Raw genomic sequence first — 17169 nt, forward strand, 5'->3', positions numbered from 1 at the left:
TATTAGGTACACTTTCTCTTTGTGGTATTCCGGCTCTTGTTTTTTGTCCAAAGATGAAATTCTTGATGATTGTTAGTTGTATTCACCGATATTCGCAATAATCGCAAGTTATCAATGTCTGATTAATAGACTTCCAAGGAAAAGCTTGATTTAAAGACCTTTTCACCAACCTAATGACATCATTACCAATAATGTCCAAACAATCTTGAAGAAGCTAGTTGGATAACCATCAATCCTTGGCACTAGGAAGGACTCGAAGTAACTTTCATTGTCATCTTAAGTGATAATGGGTTAGAATAACTTCTTAAGGCTTTATTTGGTTGCAAGGGGAATTAAAGGGAAGGGAAGCGAAAATTTCAAACTTAACAAAAAAAAAAAAAAAAAAACTTTTGTAATCATTACACATGTCATCGTATCACTAACTCTAAATCATTCCATATTAAATTATTAAATTTCACTTTACATCCAAAACTCTTTACCATAAAATGTAAAATGCATCATTATTAAACATTGTAATAAATTTAAATATTTATACAATCACATGAGGTAATGATTACCAAAATTTCATTTTTAAGTTTAAAATTTTCACTTCCCTTCTCTTTAAAATTTCCCTTGCAACCAAATAGTCTAAATGGTTCAAGATTAGACAAGCAAGAAGATTGGAGAATGGTCCCGAAATGGTCAATAAATGCAAACCAATGTCCTAAGGCTATGTTTGGTTGTCAAAAACCAACAGAAAAGGAAAGGAAAAATTCAAAAAAAAAAAAAAAAAAAAGATATATATCAATCATTGCATAATCTAAGAGTCTTTACCATTTCATTAGATTTTTTCTTTTAATGAAACATTTCGTTAAATTTGAAATGAATGAGTGAAGTAAAATCAGCAAACATTTTTCACTTCCAACCAAAACCCTTTTGAACATATACCTTCACTTTTATCCTTTTCATTGCACTTACACATTAACAAATGATAATTTTTTACCCCAATAAAAAAATAGGTCAATATGCCACCGATATCAAGTATGCTAGCACCCATTGTGTCTATTTCTCTTTCCTTTTTTTTAAATGACCATCATATCCTTCCTGAATGATACTCTATCATGTGATCCTATTGGTGTTATCCGCTAACATACTTGATATCGGCGGCATACCTATCCCTCTCCAAAAAAAAATAATAATAATAATATTTTCAGCTCTATCCACTGACCTTTCTCTTCACATCTAACCAAATTGGGCCTCTTAAGGCAACTGGCAGCAATATTAGTAACACCACAACCCCCCCCCTTACCCCTAACCAGAAGAAAGAGTCATTTTGTTGCATAAAAGGAATCTTCCCTCTCCCCTCTTGTAATGTAGCCCCTCCATGATGTAATGTAGGACCCCATTTATGTATAAACCTCCTTATAACAAAATGAGGGCCTTGGGTATACTATAACATCTGGGAAAATGTATCACTATTGCAACATGTATTCAATAACTTTGTGGCAAAAGAACCAACTACTGCAAATTTAATGTCACATAAATAAACTCAAAATTGGAGGCAGCACTTAAGAAAGTGAAACCCACCCTAAGAAATAAGAACCTAGACCCAGGTTAAGGGGCATACAGTTCAATCAATCCTTATCTTGCTAATATCTGACAAACTGCCGTTTATCATCTTCCACTTTCCTTCCATAAGGATTGTTTTCACTAAACCCATTCCGGGTTCCTTCAACTTTACGAATCTTCTTCCTGAACTTGGATGCACTGCTGTCAATATTCAGGTTAACCTTGGGTGGACATGAAAAGCCGAATGATGTAGCAACTGCCTGCCCAGCATAAACCAAAACAAAAGTCAATTCAGTATCATTAAGCAACAACGATACAGAACATTGTCGATCAATAGCAAGTTTGGCACCTGAAGGTCGAGCCGATGAACATTGAATATGTCCTTCAGAGAATGTGAATTGTAGGATAATATATAAGACCTATATGCATCTTTAGCTGATTTGTTCAAATAATAGTTTTCAGCCACCAGTTTTTCCTGCATCAGATCCCCCAGTTAACTCAAGTGCCTAGCAGTTTATTCATCAAGACCAAACTTATCAAATTCGAAAGAAAGATAAAAGATTACCAGCTGGGACTTCACATTCTTCAGCTTTTTTTCATCGAACTCGTATTCTTTAACAGGCACTTTAGCAGCCTGCCAGTAAACAGAGGAAATTCAAGTATATAATTAAAACCTTATAATCCAAACTTCTTCCCTAAGCAAGAAACCAGGAAGGTAGCAAATCCTATTTAAAAGAATACTGGACCTTGAGATAGCGAAGAAATTGCAACTCTTCCGGTATCAGGAAAAGTAGTGCATGACCCCTTCCGCCTTCTCCACGTGCTGTTCGACCCACACGATGAATATACTCCTGTAGTAACCCACAAATAAAACACCAAAACAGTAAACAAAGAGGGCAGACCAAAAAAGGATTCACAATGTGTTTGCATATAAATAGTCAGCAAAAGTAGGCACCTTGGGATCATCTGGAGGATCATACTGCACAATCCAGTCCTAGGAGTTGAAAAAGAAAAATAATGGAAAAGACAATTAAAGTGAGCAGTATTCACACCATTAAAATGAATGCTATCCCAAACGATCATATACAAGCAGAGGAAAGATATTCACCACTGCAGGAATGTCAAGCCCACGAGCAGCAACATCGGTACATAATAGGATGCCCTTTTCTGCCTTGCAGAATTCAAAAAAGGTGGATGTCCGTTTTTGCTGCTTCTGCTTTCCATGAATATCAAGGCAATCTACCTGAATGTATCTCAGAAGATCTGCGTGATATTTGACCGAGTTACAGGAAGAAAAGAAAACCATCACTTTCTTTGACAGATTTCTCTTCAAAAAGGAGTACAGAAGAATGAATCTCTTGGCACTAGGCATGATACAGTACCCTTGCTGCAGCCCTTCATTGGTGACCTACAATGCCATTCATCTTATCAACATTTTTCCACAGGGAGGATAAAAAAAACATTCACCTAATCCTGCCACTTATCTATTTACCTTTTTCCTCCCATCATCCACACCAATATACACTGGGGTAGTTTGAAATGACAACCGTGCAAGATCTTCAACCTGCACCATGTATTTTTCCCTTTTAGTCTATCATGACAGACAGAAATGACTAGTCTAAGATTTTGAAAGATAACCTCATACCTTTTTCGTCTGGGTGGCAGAGAAAAGAGCTGTTTGCCTCTCCTGGCACAATAAAAATTCATTTTGATCAGCTAAAAGCTCAAAATGTTGTCAACAACTCCATGTCATGGCACCCCGATAAAAGTGTAATCAGCAGAAATGTAATTAAAGCAGAACACAAATCTCAAATAAGCTGTGGAAACATAAATACTAATACCTAAAACATGAGAAATATTTAAGGTACTAAGGTTGACTATTCAGTAGTTAAACCGGTGACCAGTCCCGTTAAGTACATCTTTGAAACTGGCAACCAAATAAATAAGGCCGTACCCAGTGCACAAGGCTCCTGCCATTGCGAGGTCTGGGGAGGGTCATTATATATGCAGCCTTACCCCTACCTCCCAGAGAGGCTGTTTTTCGACTTGAACCCGTGACCACTAGGTCGCAATGGAGCAACCTTACCGTTGCGCCGAGGTCTGCCCTCTTGAAACTTAATCAAATCTGCCACAAAAATATTGAAATGGTTTCAACACTTGGAATAGAACAATATGAGATAGCATTGACAAGAGGAAGAACTACCCGGCACACATCAACAAACAGAAAGTTGAATTGCAATTTTATTTAACTTAAGTAGCAAGCTGACACTGGCTGCAAATGGCAGCAACTCCAATGGAATTCTGAAGACTTGGCCAAGTCCAGATCCTGTGTTCTGCTTCAGCAATTCAGAAACTTGAGTCAGCTAGGCTTCCATTGAAGCAAATGGCAGCCTGACCATGCTTCTCTTTTGATTATCTAATAGACAACGTCATTGCTATATCCTCAAAAAATTTCTTACGGTGCTTAGTATAAGAAGATTGATGTTAATAATTGTAAACACAGAAGAATAAGGATCTGATTTCCAATTGTGGAATTTAGAATCTGCCAGACATTCATATAACCCAACTCTTTCAGAAAAGAATGCAAGGCGTAAAGTATGCAGTTCTGCTTGTACAGATGGGCAATGCACATCTAGCACCCCAATGTTCACCACATAGAATGTAAGTGGGTGAACCCAGCCCATTTGGTGGGAAGAGGATGCCATGTATCGGTCACATGCCAAATCTAGGCCTAATTCAATTTATGACCCAAAACCAATAAAAGGATAGTGTTTTTAACCATTTGTATTCAATTGATTTTGACCTTTGTTTGTTTCTGTTTGGACTCACTAGGCAAATGAGCAGGGGAGGGTGAGGCCTATCAAAAACTGATCTTTCAACCCTACCTGACCTGCCATGTGGCATAAAATACTGCAATACTGAGGTGCAGTGTGGTCTTGAGTCTCTTGACAGAACAACATCCTGCTCCTGTTGCCCCACCACCAACCCCCCCCCCCCAAAAAAAAAAAAAAAACAAAAGAACTGGCTGGACCAATTCCTACCCCATCATTTCCAATTGGCATCATATATTCCTGTCCAAATGACTACTAAAAGGTGTCACATTTGTATCAGCATTTTCCCTTTAACGTTTACCTAATTCAATTTTTGAAATGAAAATGAGTAACCGGGTATTTACCTTTGGCAGAATCTTTATTATTTTCTTCATTTCCTCCTCAAAATTTGCTTCCAGTAGTCGGTCAGCTTCATCAATCATAAGGCACTGCAATCAAATGAAAGTGAACCTAAGAAACTACTCTATGTACAATAAGATATCCAGTAGAGTGCTACCCAAATTTAAAACTAAATATAACAAACTTAACATAAATACAATACAAAATATTCAAATTTCACACATTACGGCTTATTTGTCCATCTTGCCACTGGTCGAAGTTAATAAAACAGCATGACTCGTATAAACATATGGAACACAGTCAGATGAAGCTTAAACCCCACCGAGAAATAAAATTAATAATCCAAATTAGCACAAATTCAATATCATGTCCTCCCCTAGAAATTGTCACATTGTGGCTTCCTGGGAGCTTCCTAGTTCTGTCATCAGGACCACCTCTCTTTGAGGGTGGACTTTGCTGTTTTTCCCCCCCCCCCCCCGCAAAAAAAAAACCCCCTTTTCCCCAAGTCTCAGACCCGATATTGGTTGAGGGTTGTTTACTTATTGGGGTTTGTTTAACTAGTGCGAACTAGCCCTACATTAAGCTAAGCTGGGCCAGCCATTATCAGCTGGAGGTTTTTGGGTCCTCCAAACCCAAATCGTGGGGACTAATTATGCCTTGGACAGCAAGATACAAGCTACAGATTTAGGCAGCTTCTAGAAGATCTTGTTTCCTTTAATTTTTGTTTCCTGTTGTAATTCAATATCTTGTCTTTCCCTTTGGTTACTTTGCCTAGGACAAGCAAGGTTTAGTTACTTGTCTTAGGAAACTTTCTTTTCTCATACTTTTCTTTGGGGGTCTCCCAATCATTTTTAATGAGAGAATAACTATTGCTTTGTGCAAACATTGTACTGAGAGAGGTTGTTAGGTGAGATTCCTAGGCTGAGTTAGCCATCTATCCCCACCCCCCCTTCTACCCCATTGACCTCCTCTCTTCTCCCTTTCTTATTCTCTGTCTTTTGCACATAACTGAGGCAAACTGAGACCTCTATCTGGACCACAGATAGTTAATTCGCGTTGTCGCCGTTTTTTCCCATTTAAAACGCATTCCAACGAATTGCTTTCAAAGCAATGCCAAAAAACAGATTCGGCTCAACAATCCGTTCGAAACACAATTTAATCACATCCCATTTTTTATAATTGGAAAAAACAGAAACTTTTGTTGAGCTTTATTAGACGGTTTGACGAAACCATCTTCAAATAAGAAAAAATATATATTGAGTGGATTATGGGCATTCCATTCATTTTTCTTAAACTTTGGGTGCAAGCATTTATGACTTTATGTAATTATAATTCTTCAATTGATGTGTATATTGCCTTTTATTTTTGGTCCCGTCCTTGAAAAGACATTTAAAAAGTGTACAGTAGCAGCTATTAAGGCCACCAGACGCAGCACTAGACCAGGATCTGGTCCTCTTCTGAGGCCTGGTCTTGGAGATATCAAAAATCTCCTTCTTGGCCTAATTCAAGATTTGGTCCAATCTTTTGATTCAGCCAACTCAGGCTGATAGTTTGGGACCTGAATCTGACCATTCGATGGTAACATTGCCCCTATAAGACTTCTGTTACTGTGGTTCTTGCTAGTGATTTGTTTTCGTGAGATTTAATCTATTTTGTGACCTACGGCTATAGGCTTTCTTCCACTGCTTGCTGTATTGTTTATGGGAACTATTCAACTGTTGTGTGGGTGGTACCAGGGATATCAGGACTTGTTTAGAGTCGTGGTTCAGTTTCTGAAAGTTGATTTTACATTCTGATTTTCGTCTTAAGATCAGTACCTTATTTGGAGTTGATTATTGATCCTTCTTGGGGATAGGGTTGTAGTAACCTAGCCTTACAAAACAACTATGTATGAAATAACAGATAAAAGTAGTCACACAGACCATTTTCAAATTACATAATCAGTTTATTAACTATAATAAGCAGTTGATTTGTAAAACTAGACCATCAGTTTAAGAAACAAATATGCATCATAAGTAAAACCTTTTTGAATACAAGTGAATAAAATATGGATTAGGTGATGGATAAATAGATGGACAGCCACATATACATCTATAGAGAGAGGATATGTCTTCAATAATGATGGTGTCAGCACAATGTGCAGTGGACGACCAGTGGTTGGTTTAGAAACCATATGAAACTCCAAGCTTATAGGACAAATATATTTAGCCATTGCTTACACCAAGGAGACAATCTTTGATTGCACAAATGTAGGTTGACAAAAATTCCAGCACATGTCATAGCCTTCCAGTCTCCTGCTTCCAACTTAAAGGTTCTGATCTATGGACAGGATGAAATTGAAAGGCTTTCCCCCAACCTTTTAGCTTTGACTCCCCATCAAAAGGCTGTGGGCAATCCTTCTGGCACTCACCTTGAAGCATTGGTCTTCTCAGGTTCAGATTTTGTGAACCTCAACAATAAATAGAAATGGTTCTCTCTTTCATGTTCCTCAGTGAGGGCTATAATCATAGTTCCCCTTCATGAAGAATCAACCTGAATGTCTCCTCAACAAGATTCTTAACAAGCACATCTCAGAAGTTGATACAATCTTTTTATGAAATTTGAAGAGGGGATTCACTTCTGGGAACATGTCTTTTGCATTTTTCTTCTTCATAAATCTCTATAAAATTTATAAAAAAAAACACCAAATATATATCACGCATCATTCTACAGATAAGTGAAAAATAACCTGCATCAGAACATCTAATTTTAAGGAATCTACGTAGGCAAGGGATTCCTACACATTTCCCCACTGAGGCCAATATTCAGATGCATCAATGCAGATATCTCAGCTTCACAACAATTCAAACCTCATCACCTCAATTTATCAGGAACATGATCTGAACAGAATGATTGAGTTCCCCCAGGTCAAGACCAGATGAAGAATCAAAAGGGGACCACCATGTCTGATTCCATAAACATCATTCTGGTAAAAATGGCGTCTCAGTTATGTCCATAAAATCCATTACAGCCTGCAGCTTCATACTGCGCAATGTACCATGGATTATAGAAAGAATACTTTTTCTTTTTTCATAAGTAATTAATCGTCAATCTCTATTCCCTGCATAGACTCAACCCTTAGAATCATAGTATCTAAGACGAGCATCACTAGATAATGTAAAATTTTTAGTGCAATAATGCATTACTCTGTTTTTGTTTCCTGTCCATGTAATTAGAATGGACTAGGAAAGAAGAAAAGATATTGCATCCACATCCATTCAGTAATCATTCAATCCACTCCTTCCATACAAGATCAACAATTTCATACCGACACTGTCAATTCCATCCCACTTTTACCTCCACACCAACAACAACCACGCCATAAAACAAGACAAATGAATATATAAACAGCCGCAAAGAACAAGGAGAAGCAGCTTGGACAACTAAACCAAATGCAGGGAAAGTAGTAACTAGACATAGAAACAATGATATATCTAGCAAAACAAAAGAGTTCCACATGCATTGAAAATTTGCATGGAGGATGGCGGTAGAAATTTTGCTTACCTTCAAATTTTTATATATGAATCCCTTGGTAAATTGGAGGTGGTCAAGAAGTCTACCAGGAGTTGCTACTAACAAATTTACTCCTTTCACAAGACGCTCTGCTTCTCCCCTTCGAGCTGCACCACCAATAATCAGCCCTAGAGTTTGTGAGTGATACTTGAGAAGGTCCTTCGCCACAGCATGAGTCTGTTCATATGGGTTGGGGAGTGGGGGAGAACATTAGTGTGAGTGGAACTCCATATATCCAGAATGCACATGATGTCACTCCATTTAAGTGCCTCCAAAAATTTGGCAGCAAAAGCATATTGGCGATTTAGCTGAAAAAGAATTAGAAACTAGAAAAAGAATTGCAGTAAATTATGAGAGACAATCTACACACTGCTTTCTTTCAAAATTAACAGCAAAAATAGTGATGATTAATGCCAGTGTAGTAAAAAAAAAAATGCCAGATAAACCCAGGGTAAATACTTTGCTTGACCCCAACTACCCACATAAATATCTAGGAAGGCAGTGGGTCCCAACCCACTGCCCCAGTACTCTTAACATGGTTCTCAAAAATAAGATGAAATAATCTTCACAATGTGATTTTCATTACAATAATTATGTAAAGTGACGTCTAGAAGGTAAAGTTGTGGAGGTGGAAGAAGAGCCAATGAGCCATTTCAAGACATGAGATGAATCAAGAAGATGAAGATGAAGATGAGATGAATCAAGATGATACACCCGTACCTCCTATGCTTTTTACTAGAAAATCTTTTGAGAATTATATCAGACAGATAAGTAGACATTATGATTTGTTCTTGGAAGAAGATCATAATCTAGAACCATTTCCATGAATTTTGCATTTCAATCAAATTAAGTAACTAGGACCTCGAATTGCAAATCGAAAGCTGGGATCATTATTGAAAAATACATAGCAGCTGAAGTTTGAATGCTTCCATTGACTGAATATATGAAAACAAGTTCTTTTAAAAAATGCTAGTTTATGATTTTAAGGAAGAAAGAAAGCAAATATCCAACCTGTATTGCAAGTTCCCTTGTTGGGCAAATAACAACAACTCCAGTACCATTACGAGAAGAAAAATGGATGTGATACAACAATTCAATAGCAGGTACTAGGAAAGCAAGGGTTTTTCCGGAGCCTGTTCTCGCTGCTCCAAGAACATCCTTCCCTTCTAAAAGTGGTGGAATTGCTCTAGCTTGTATCTGTATTTTTAAATGACAAATGAGTAGCAGATAAAATATTGGGGGAGAAAAGGAAAGGCAAGGGACTATGTTGAACAAAGAATTTTGCAGCAATCATTTGATGAAATGCTGCAAGGTTGCAAAAATGTGTAAAGAGATTTACCAAATCATTTTTGCAGACAAGAAGTCGTTTGTTCTGACTGTGGAATCCAATAATTATAACAAACAAAAAAAAATACAATATTAATCTTTATCCCATAACTCGTAGAAAACATCCCTCAAGGGAAGAAGGGGTTTTCAACCATGAATCACATTAAGAGAACAAAAACAATACTACTTTTTGAAATACAGAAATACATAGTTCAATACTTCAATGGGAAGAAATGGTGTCTAGCTTCCCAGGTGGAGCTGGAATTACCAACTCATTGCCCTTTGAATCCCTTTGAGAGATGAAGGATAAAATTCAAAGACAAAGAACCCTTATAAACACAAGATTAAGAGAAATAAATGTCCCAGTAAAGAGGGAACCCCCAACCCATCAAACAGATTAATTTGTGGAACTCTACAGCCAAATCAGAGGCACAGTAGCTAATTGTAAGACCAATACTAGATACAAATGAGAGCCATAGTAAAGCAAAATGTAGGTCCACTGTGAAAATAACCAGTCTAACAATGGAGATGGCTAGTTCATCCACCTCCTACTTCACATATCCTGTATGTTTAACCAAAAATCTCAAGTACACAATATTCCAGTTAATCACATTTCGTCACCAGTTCAGTACTCTCCAGGCCCCTTAATCCAACTAAAAAGTTGTAGATTGATTATTGCTGTGAAACCTAATGTGTGAATTACTAGGGAAGCAATCTGCAGAGACAAGGAGGTTACCTCGGTCATGTTCTCGAAGCCCATGTCTTTAATGGCTTTCATGGTAGGTTCTGAGATGCTCAACTGAGAGAAAGACTGACTGCTCATGATTCCTGATCCACTCTGCAATTTCTTCTTCTTCTGCTTCACAGCCACTGTATCTGTAAATTTCTCCCCGTCGCTCTCGCCCTCACCCTCAGGCATGTTTTGATTCCCCTCCGCTGCAGGTTTTGTGTCTTCTTCTTCTTCTTCTTCTTCTTCCACATTGTCTTCGCATTCAGCTTCTACATTAGTCTTCTCCATATCTGAATCCATGAGTGTCTTCTTGTTAGCTCTCTTTCTCTTTCTCTTCTTATTCTTTTCCTCTTCATTCTTACTGTGAAGCCTTTCATCTTTTGCAGTCATGGCGCCAATTAAGTGTTGGTTATGCTTCAGTTGAATCAAATAAGGGTAGAGTGACCATAATTAGTTAAAACAGGAATGGAAAAAAAAAAAAATAGGGTGTTCGGTAAAGGAAGCTACAAAATCTGCACAGAATCGTATTCCATACGTATGCTAGCAATATTGTGCTCTATATTAATTCATCAGAAAATAAACATCACAATTTCCTCAGAAAAGGACTACAGTGAAGATTCTCACTCATACATTTTTGCCCAAATAACGAACTTTCCGAAAGAGGGGTTTTAAAACTACAGTCCTGTAGGGTTTTGTCGCGCACAAGGAGAGAGGGAGAGATGAGTTTCTCTGTTTCTAACCTTTTTCCGCCGGTTGCTGCTTCTCCGGACACGCACTCGCCTGGTTTCTGTGCTCTGCTTCCTTCCGTGTCTCTGAATACCAGTGCCGATCGCCGCTGCTCTGGATACAAGCGCCGCTGGGAGAGAAAGGGATGGTTTCGGGGCTGTGCCGCTGTGCGAGAAAGGAGAATGAGGAAGCCGAAGGAAGAAGAGGGAGATGATAGCTTTGGGTTTTTGGGAGGTTTTCGTTTTTGGTGACTTTGGCTGATGGTTGAACCATTGGGGGGATGGTTTAATGAACCATTGGGTCGATTCCACAACCGAGCCCGTCTTTTCCCGTCTGTAACACGGATTTAGTTATCGGTATCGGCGATAACGATACGATATAGATCGGTCAAGTATCGAAAATCATATAGTTTTCCTGGATCCGTCATGGTATCGGTTAGGATTGGCCAAATTTTTTTTTTTTTAAACTAAAAAATTTATAAAAAGTTCAAAAAAAAAAAAAGTTAATTTATAATGCAACACTTCGCATTATCTTTGTGTTTGTCCCCTTGCTAAAAATAAGGCAAATCATCAAAAGTTATGACTTATATGGAATACAATGTACGTTTATATTATAATGAAATATTAACTTCACCGATCAAAACTATATCGCACCCACCCCATGCAAAAGAGTAAAATAATCAATCTTACATAAACAACTTGAATAGTAACAAAATGCCCACAAATGATCATTTGTTTAGTAGCAAATACCATTTCTGCCACTTGATGCCAATATAGTAACACTACAAACCATTGGGTTAGGGGTGTCAATTCCTAAATCGAACCGGTAAAATCGGCCGGACCAAATCGATAACAATACAGATCGAACCGAACCGAAGCCTTATTGGTTTGATTCGATTTGGAGTATTGCAACTCCAAAACCAAATCGAACCGCACCAGAAACCGAATGAACCTGAAACCAAACCAAAACCGACTCAAAACCTAGACCGAAACTAAAACCAAACCGGTAAGAAACCGAAACACTCCAAAATTCATTAAAAAAATCAAAATTTGCATAGTTTTGTATACATTTGTATGGAAAGTCGAATCCAAACTGGACCAAAAACCAAAACCAACCCGGTTACAAATCGATTTAAGAAACCGAAGACAAACCAAAACCAAACCGCACCGAAATCGAAACCAAACCGAAACCGGAATTTCTTTATTGGTTCGATTTCGGTTTTAGCTTTCCCACACCAAAACCAACTCAACCCGGACCAAAACCGAGCCAGACCGACCGATTGACACCCCTACATTGGGTGGAATTTTACAGTTTTAAAGGGAGTTAACCAACACCATTAAGTAATATCTGTCAAGCAATCTATAAATAAAAAAACCTATCAAGCTCAATAACTTGTTACACTGTGTTTGAAGAACCTTCCCCCTCATTTCCCTGAAAATGCAAACCAAAATTAAGCATTTATAAATAATGTCATACACATCCACACTATGTGGAAAATGTAAATATATTTATATGATAATTAATCTCATTAAGTAAGAAACATCCAAACGATACTACAATCTGAAGATAAACTAAATCAATTATTTCATCAAAAAGGACTTGCTCAAATGAAAGGAAATAATAAAAAAAAAAAAATCAATTTTAAGAAGAAAATAAATTACAAAGAGTTTCACTAATGAAAATAGAAAAAATAGTTTCTTTAAACTTCAAAGTTCTAGTGATGCCGCTTGTCCAAAGTCGAGAGCCCAGTACACATTTATATGATTTGCTATGATTTGTTTTCCTTGTTGTACATACACCACAAAAAGTTGCATGTTAAAATAAAATCTAATAAAACAATAAAAAATGGATAAAGTACTAAAATAACTTAAAAAAATACCTCAAATTATTACACTATCAACCGTGGACTAAATGTCGTGGTCCATCATATCGTCGATTGTTACTTTGATAATCCCATCCCATAGGTTCGGTTCCTAAGGCTCAGAATATGAAACATGCCTCCCCCCTCTACTGCTCAACATACCAATTATAAATGTCACCTAAGTCGTGTTGGGTGTTAGCACCATACGCCTATCCCACAAACAATGTAGGCCATATATGTCTTTCTAAAATGTTGTTATTGGTCCCCTCATCTAAATCCCCACCCACATCACCACCAACGTGATATAAAGAAGCAATCACTATCTCATCAGAATCAATCTCTTACCCCTTCAATGGTAACTCTTGATCCACATCTATCAGTCCCTTAACATGGTAATGGCGTCTCTGTGATTACGTAGTTTGACTTTTCTATATCTTAGTCAACTGTCGATGCCCGTGTTGCTTACTTTCATGACCACTATCATGCTTGCTATGTGTAGCACCACTAGGCACCATGATTCCTACACTGCTACCCGAATGAACTGTATGACCTCACAAATCTCAACGTCCACTAAGTCGACACAACTGAAGATTTGTCTGTTCTTCAACCTCTTCTCTGTCTGGGACATTTGAGTCCAATTGAGTATGAGCATCACCACCATGTTCGTAGTAGTTATTGTAGATTTGCTCATAAATCTCATCAAGATCTTGCGTTGTGGACTCATATTGGGTAAACTTACCTAAAAGCTCATTGTCTAACCAGGATGTGTCACATCAAATAGAGGCTCAGTAGCCTCAATATCCATATACACATGTTGATGCATCCATGAATCTATTAGATCTTCATATTGATAGATGTGCATAAGATCTAATGGAGTATACTCGATATCCTGTAAGCGCAAATTATGAAAAGAAACAACTCGTTATAGTGGACGAAGACAAGTTCATGTAGAGCCTTTAGCTTCAACTTATTTCATGGCTTAGTATGACTAAGACTGAATGTACTCTAGTTTCTCTCACATCCTAATAAGCTACAAGTTTGCGACAATACTTTCATTGCCACGTTTTTTAGATGTGGAGTTGATACGTCACACATCTCCTACTAATAATATACATATACAAGTAAAGAGTCGTAAGAGGTATGCTAATTAATATGTAAAGAAAATCTTCTATAATATTATAAAATATATATATATATATATATGACACTTGGTGTCGTGTTATGGATGCCTCATTGAGCTAGCGAAGAACCAAATTCACCTACCTTTCTCTCATAAATTTGTATCTAGAAGTATAAATAAAAAAAGAGTAGTGATTAAAAAAATGTAAGAAATATAAAAGTACAACCTAACTTACATTTAATTTTCTCACCTTGTTGATATATATGCTTTGCTCATCAAGGTTTCTGACCAGCATCATCGTTTCTATTTTACATTCATCCTGGTTTCGCATGTTGTTACCATGCATATAAGTGGGGTTTAGGAAATAACTTGAAAGCATGGGCAATTGTCAATAATATATTAAAATTTTTGAAAATGCAATATCAAACATCAATAGAACACACTAAGTGTTTATACCTGCAACATTCATCGGATGGGCCATTTTTTCATCCCACAGTTTGTGTATCTTTTGCTAGTATTTTTTACCCTCCTGGATGTTGTTCAACATGCATTCTTTAGCCCGAAGCAAGACATCATAGATAAGAGGTAGAATAATCCATTTCTTGGTATCGACAATCTTTTGTACAACCATGCGGGCTTCATGATTGCTAAAACCCTAGCAGCCCCATCCTAGAACCAACCACCAGAGATGGTGCTCTACGTCCATATAACTCTGTCTTTTCTTTTATTGCAAAAGTTACCAAAAAGTTCCATCTAGAAAGGCATTTAGTATCGCTACTCTATAAACTCTGCAATGATATGTACTCAATAGCAAAATTTTGTAGTCCTAAGTCTACATAAGTCCTTGCCACTAATAAATATACTTAATTAGTTAGTAGCAGTAGAAGAATTATATATATGTCTACTAACAACACGCCCATTCAATTGAATCTCATTAATCTCATTAAAGGTGCTAAGCTCATGTAAAACAAGATCTAAGCAATGGTGGCACATGGTGCCCAAAAAAGTGATGATGATCGTTCTCCAAGAACCTCCACGTTGCTTTGTATGAAGCCTCATTGTCTGATACCAATTGGATAATATGTTTTTCTCTAATGTCTTAGATGATTAACTTCAACTGTGCATATATAAATGCATTCATCTTCTGATCATTTGACGCATCAATAAACTTATGGAAAAGAGTGTTCCCATTGCAGTATATCATGAAGTTGATAAGTGACTTCCTTATGTTCTAAGTCCACCCATCACACATTATGGTCACATCCTTCTTCACCCAATCAAATCAAAGGGAATTGATGTACTCCTTCAAATCCTGAACCTTTATGTTAAATCTTCCATAGGATGTGGCTTTTACTTTCCCCTCTTCTGCCGTTACATCTAATAAATTCTAAAGGTGTTTATCTTAACAAAATTAAAAGGCAAATCTTTGAAAGTTAACCACATTGTTACTACCTTATAACTTTTAGTTGTTTTATCCAATAACTTCCCTTTAACATGATCTGATATCATGGTCTATCTTGCAAATGCATTCTGTAGTCATCAGGTTTGCCTCCTAGAGGAACATCATTCCCTTTGGCCAAGTTCACTAGATCCTTAGTCCCCTCATAAGTTTTTCTCTCTCTAACAATTTCAGACCACTGAAAGGGTCCTGTACTATAAATGGCTCAGCACTAGTGAACATGTACCTTTACCCGTACAGCATAGTCCACATAAACATCTCCCTCATTTTTGTCTAGGTAAGCATGGGTACTTCTAGCCACCAAATTCTCGTATGTAGTGTCCCATGACCGATCGACAAATCCAGATGCATTACTTCCTCTCCTAATAGCCTCCAATTCAAGCTCTCCTTATATATGTTTGTTAATTTTGGCAATTTTTGTCAATCGTAGATATTCCTGAAATTGTTTGTCATTGTAACTGAGACAGAATTGTAGGGAGCCACTTGCCCCCTTTTGTGAATAAGGTGTTGCTTTAATCTGGAAATCCCTCCTCACATTTGTTTCACATTCAAAGTGCATTGCACTATCCTATCACTCTTACTAGAGAGTCTAATTGCATAAGCCCAGCCTAGATCCTTTTGGTCACCCATCTGCTTGGTAGAAAGACATAAAAATAAAAACACAAGCATTAGCTTTTACGGAAAAATCATACTAAACCAAAGGAAATATACAAGAAAATTATATGAGTAATTGGCGATGGTAAAGAGTACAAATTTAATTTCTAGCAGGTAAGAAAGGTAGAAATTATAACATGCTTTCCTTCGAATATAAGACTACGTCCCTCATAGACTATAATTGTCAATGATGCACTCTCCACCCAATCACTAAAATCTAAAGCATATTGAGTCTTCTTGCAAACCTAACATGAAAATTAACTGATTCATCGACCCCTAAAAAAAAAATTAATAAAAAACAAAAAACATTACACTTGTTAGCTCCTCTCAGGTAAAAATTATATTACATTTTAACCCAAATGATGAATATTTGTACAAAAAAAGATTAAATATTCAGTTGAAGTAGTGAAGAAAAAAGAAAAAAAAGACTGCAAAGAGCAACACAGATAATGTGCTTTGACAAATATTAGTAGTTATGTCATCTTCTTGGTTTTCATTTACACTTAATAGAATGTGCTTTGACAACAATTAGTTATGTCATCTCTTCTTTCATAGGGAAAATACTAAATACCCCCAATCAGCTCCTGTAAAATCTTCCAAGAATAGAATATCAAGATTGACTGCAATAGCATTGGCTTCTCAAAAGATGGGTGACAAAAAATTAAAACTTCATCCTATATCTAGGCTTAAATCAGCTTCAAATGCAAAGGCTATGCAATCTTCTGTTAATGCAAGGGATTAAATCGTAGTGCTCAAAACCCAGAGACAACTGTTTCATTGACAAAGAATAGAGTTGGCTCAAAGGCCCTGATATTCCACACTTCAAAGAAAAATGAAGGGGTAAAAGCTTCATTAACATAATGCAACAATTTGTTTAAAGGAGCAAACCTAGGAGTTTTGGTTACTTAAAAAAATGAAAGGTGCCTTGGGGAACGTGGACAAAAGTGGTGTGTGTTTGTCGTCAGCTCGTGCCATAAGGTGTTGGGTTAAGTCCCGCAACTAGTCAACCCTCACGTTTAGATG

At 37.2% G+C, this 17169-nt stretch overlaps 1 protein-coding gene across 1 annotated transcript; it reads right to left on the reverse strand.

Annotated features, from left to right (window-relative positions):
- Window positions 1-1384: 1384 nt before the first annotated feature.
- Window positions 1385-11288, reverse strand: LOC122078560 (DEAD-box ATP-dependent RNA helicase 51-like). Its single transcript, XM_042644592.1, has 13 exons — window positions 11067-11288; window positions 10333-10740; window positions 9282-9467; window positions 8262-8447; window positions 4724-4807; window positions 3194-3235; window positions 3041-3112; window positions 2657-2956; window positions 2504-2542; window positions 2295-2399; window positions 2114-2182; window positions 1898-2023; window positions 1385-1808 (listed from the first exon to the last, which is right to left on the reverse strand). Exons 2-13 carry the CDS (start codon window positions 10714-10716, stop codon window positions 1629-1631), a joined length of 1773 nt encoding a protein of 590 aa, XP_042500526.1. The 5' UTR covers window positions 10717-10740; window positions 11067-11288; the 3' UTR covers window positions 1385-1628.
- Window positions 11289-17169: the final 5881 nt, after the last annotated feature.

The sequence above is a fragment of the Macadamia integrifolia genome, chromosome 5, assembly GCF_013358625.1.
Source record: "Macadamia integrifolia cultivar HAES 741 chromosome 5, SCU_Mint_v3, whole genome shotgun sequence".
Classification (NCBI taxonomy): domain Eukaryota; kingdom Viridiplantae; phylum Streptophyta; class Magnoliopsida; order Proteales; family Proteaceae; genus Macadamia; species Macadamia integrifolia.

What these genes read in the sequence shown, in the direction of transcription:
- LOC122078560 (XM_042644592.1), bottom strand. Translation starts at nt 10,716, where the DNA reads ATGACTGCAAAAGATGAAAGGCTTCACAGTAAGAATGAAGAGGAAAAG. An exon ending in TCATATATAAAAATTTGAAG is followed by an intron (nt 4,808 to 8,261) that starts GTAAGCAAAATT and finishes ATTTGATTGCAG; the next exon opens with TGCCTTATGATTGATGAAGC. An exon ending in GGCTTGACATTCCTGCAGTG is followed by an intron (nt 2,543 to 2,656) that starts GTGAATATCTTT and finishes TTCAACTCCTAG; the next exon opens with GACTGGATTGTGCAGTATGA.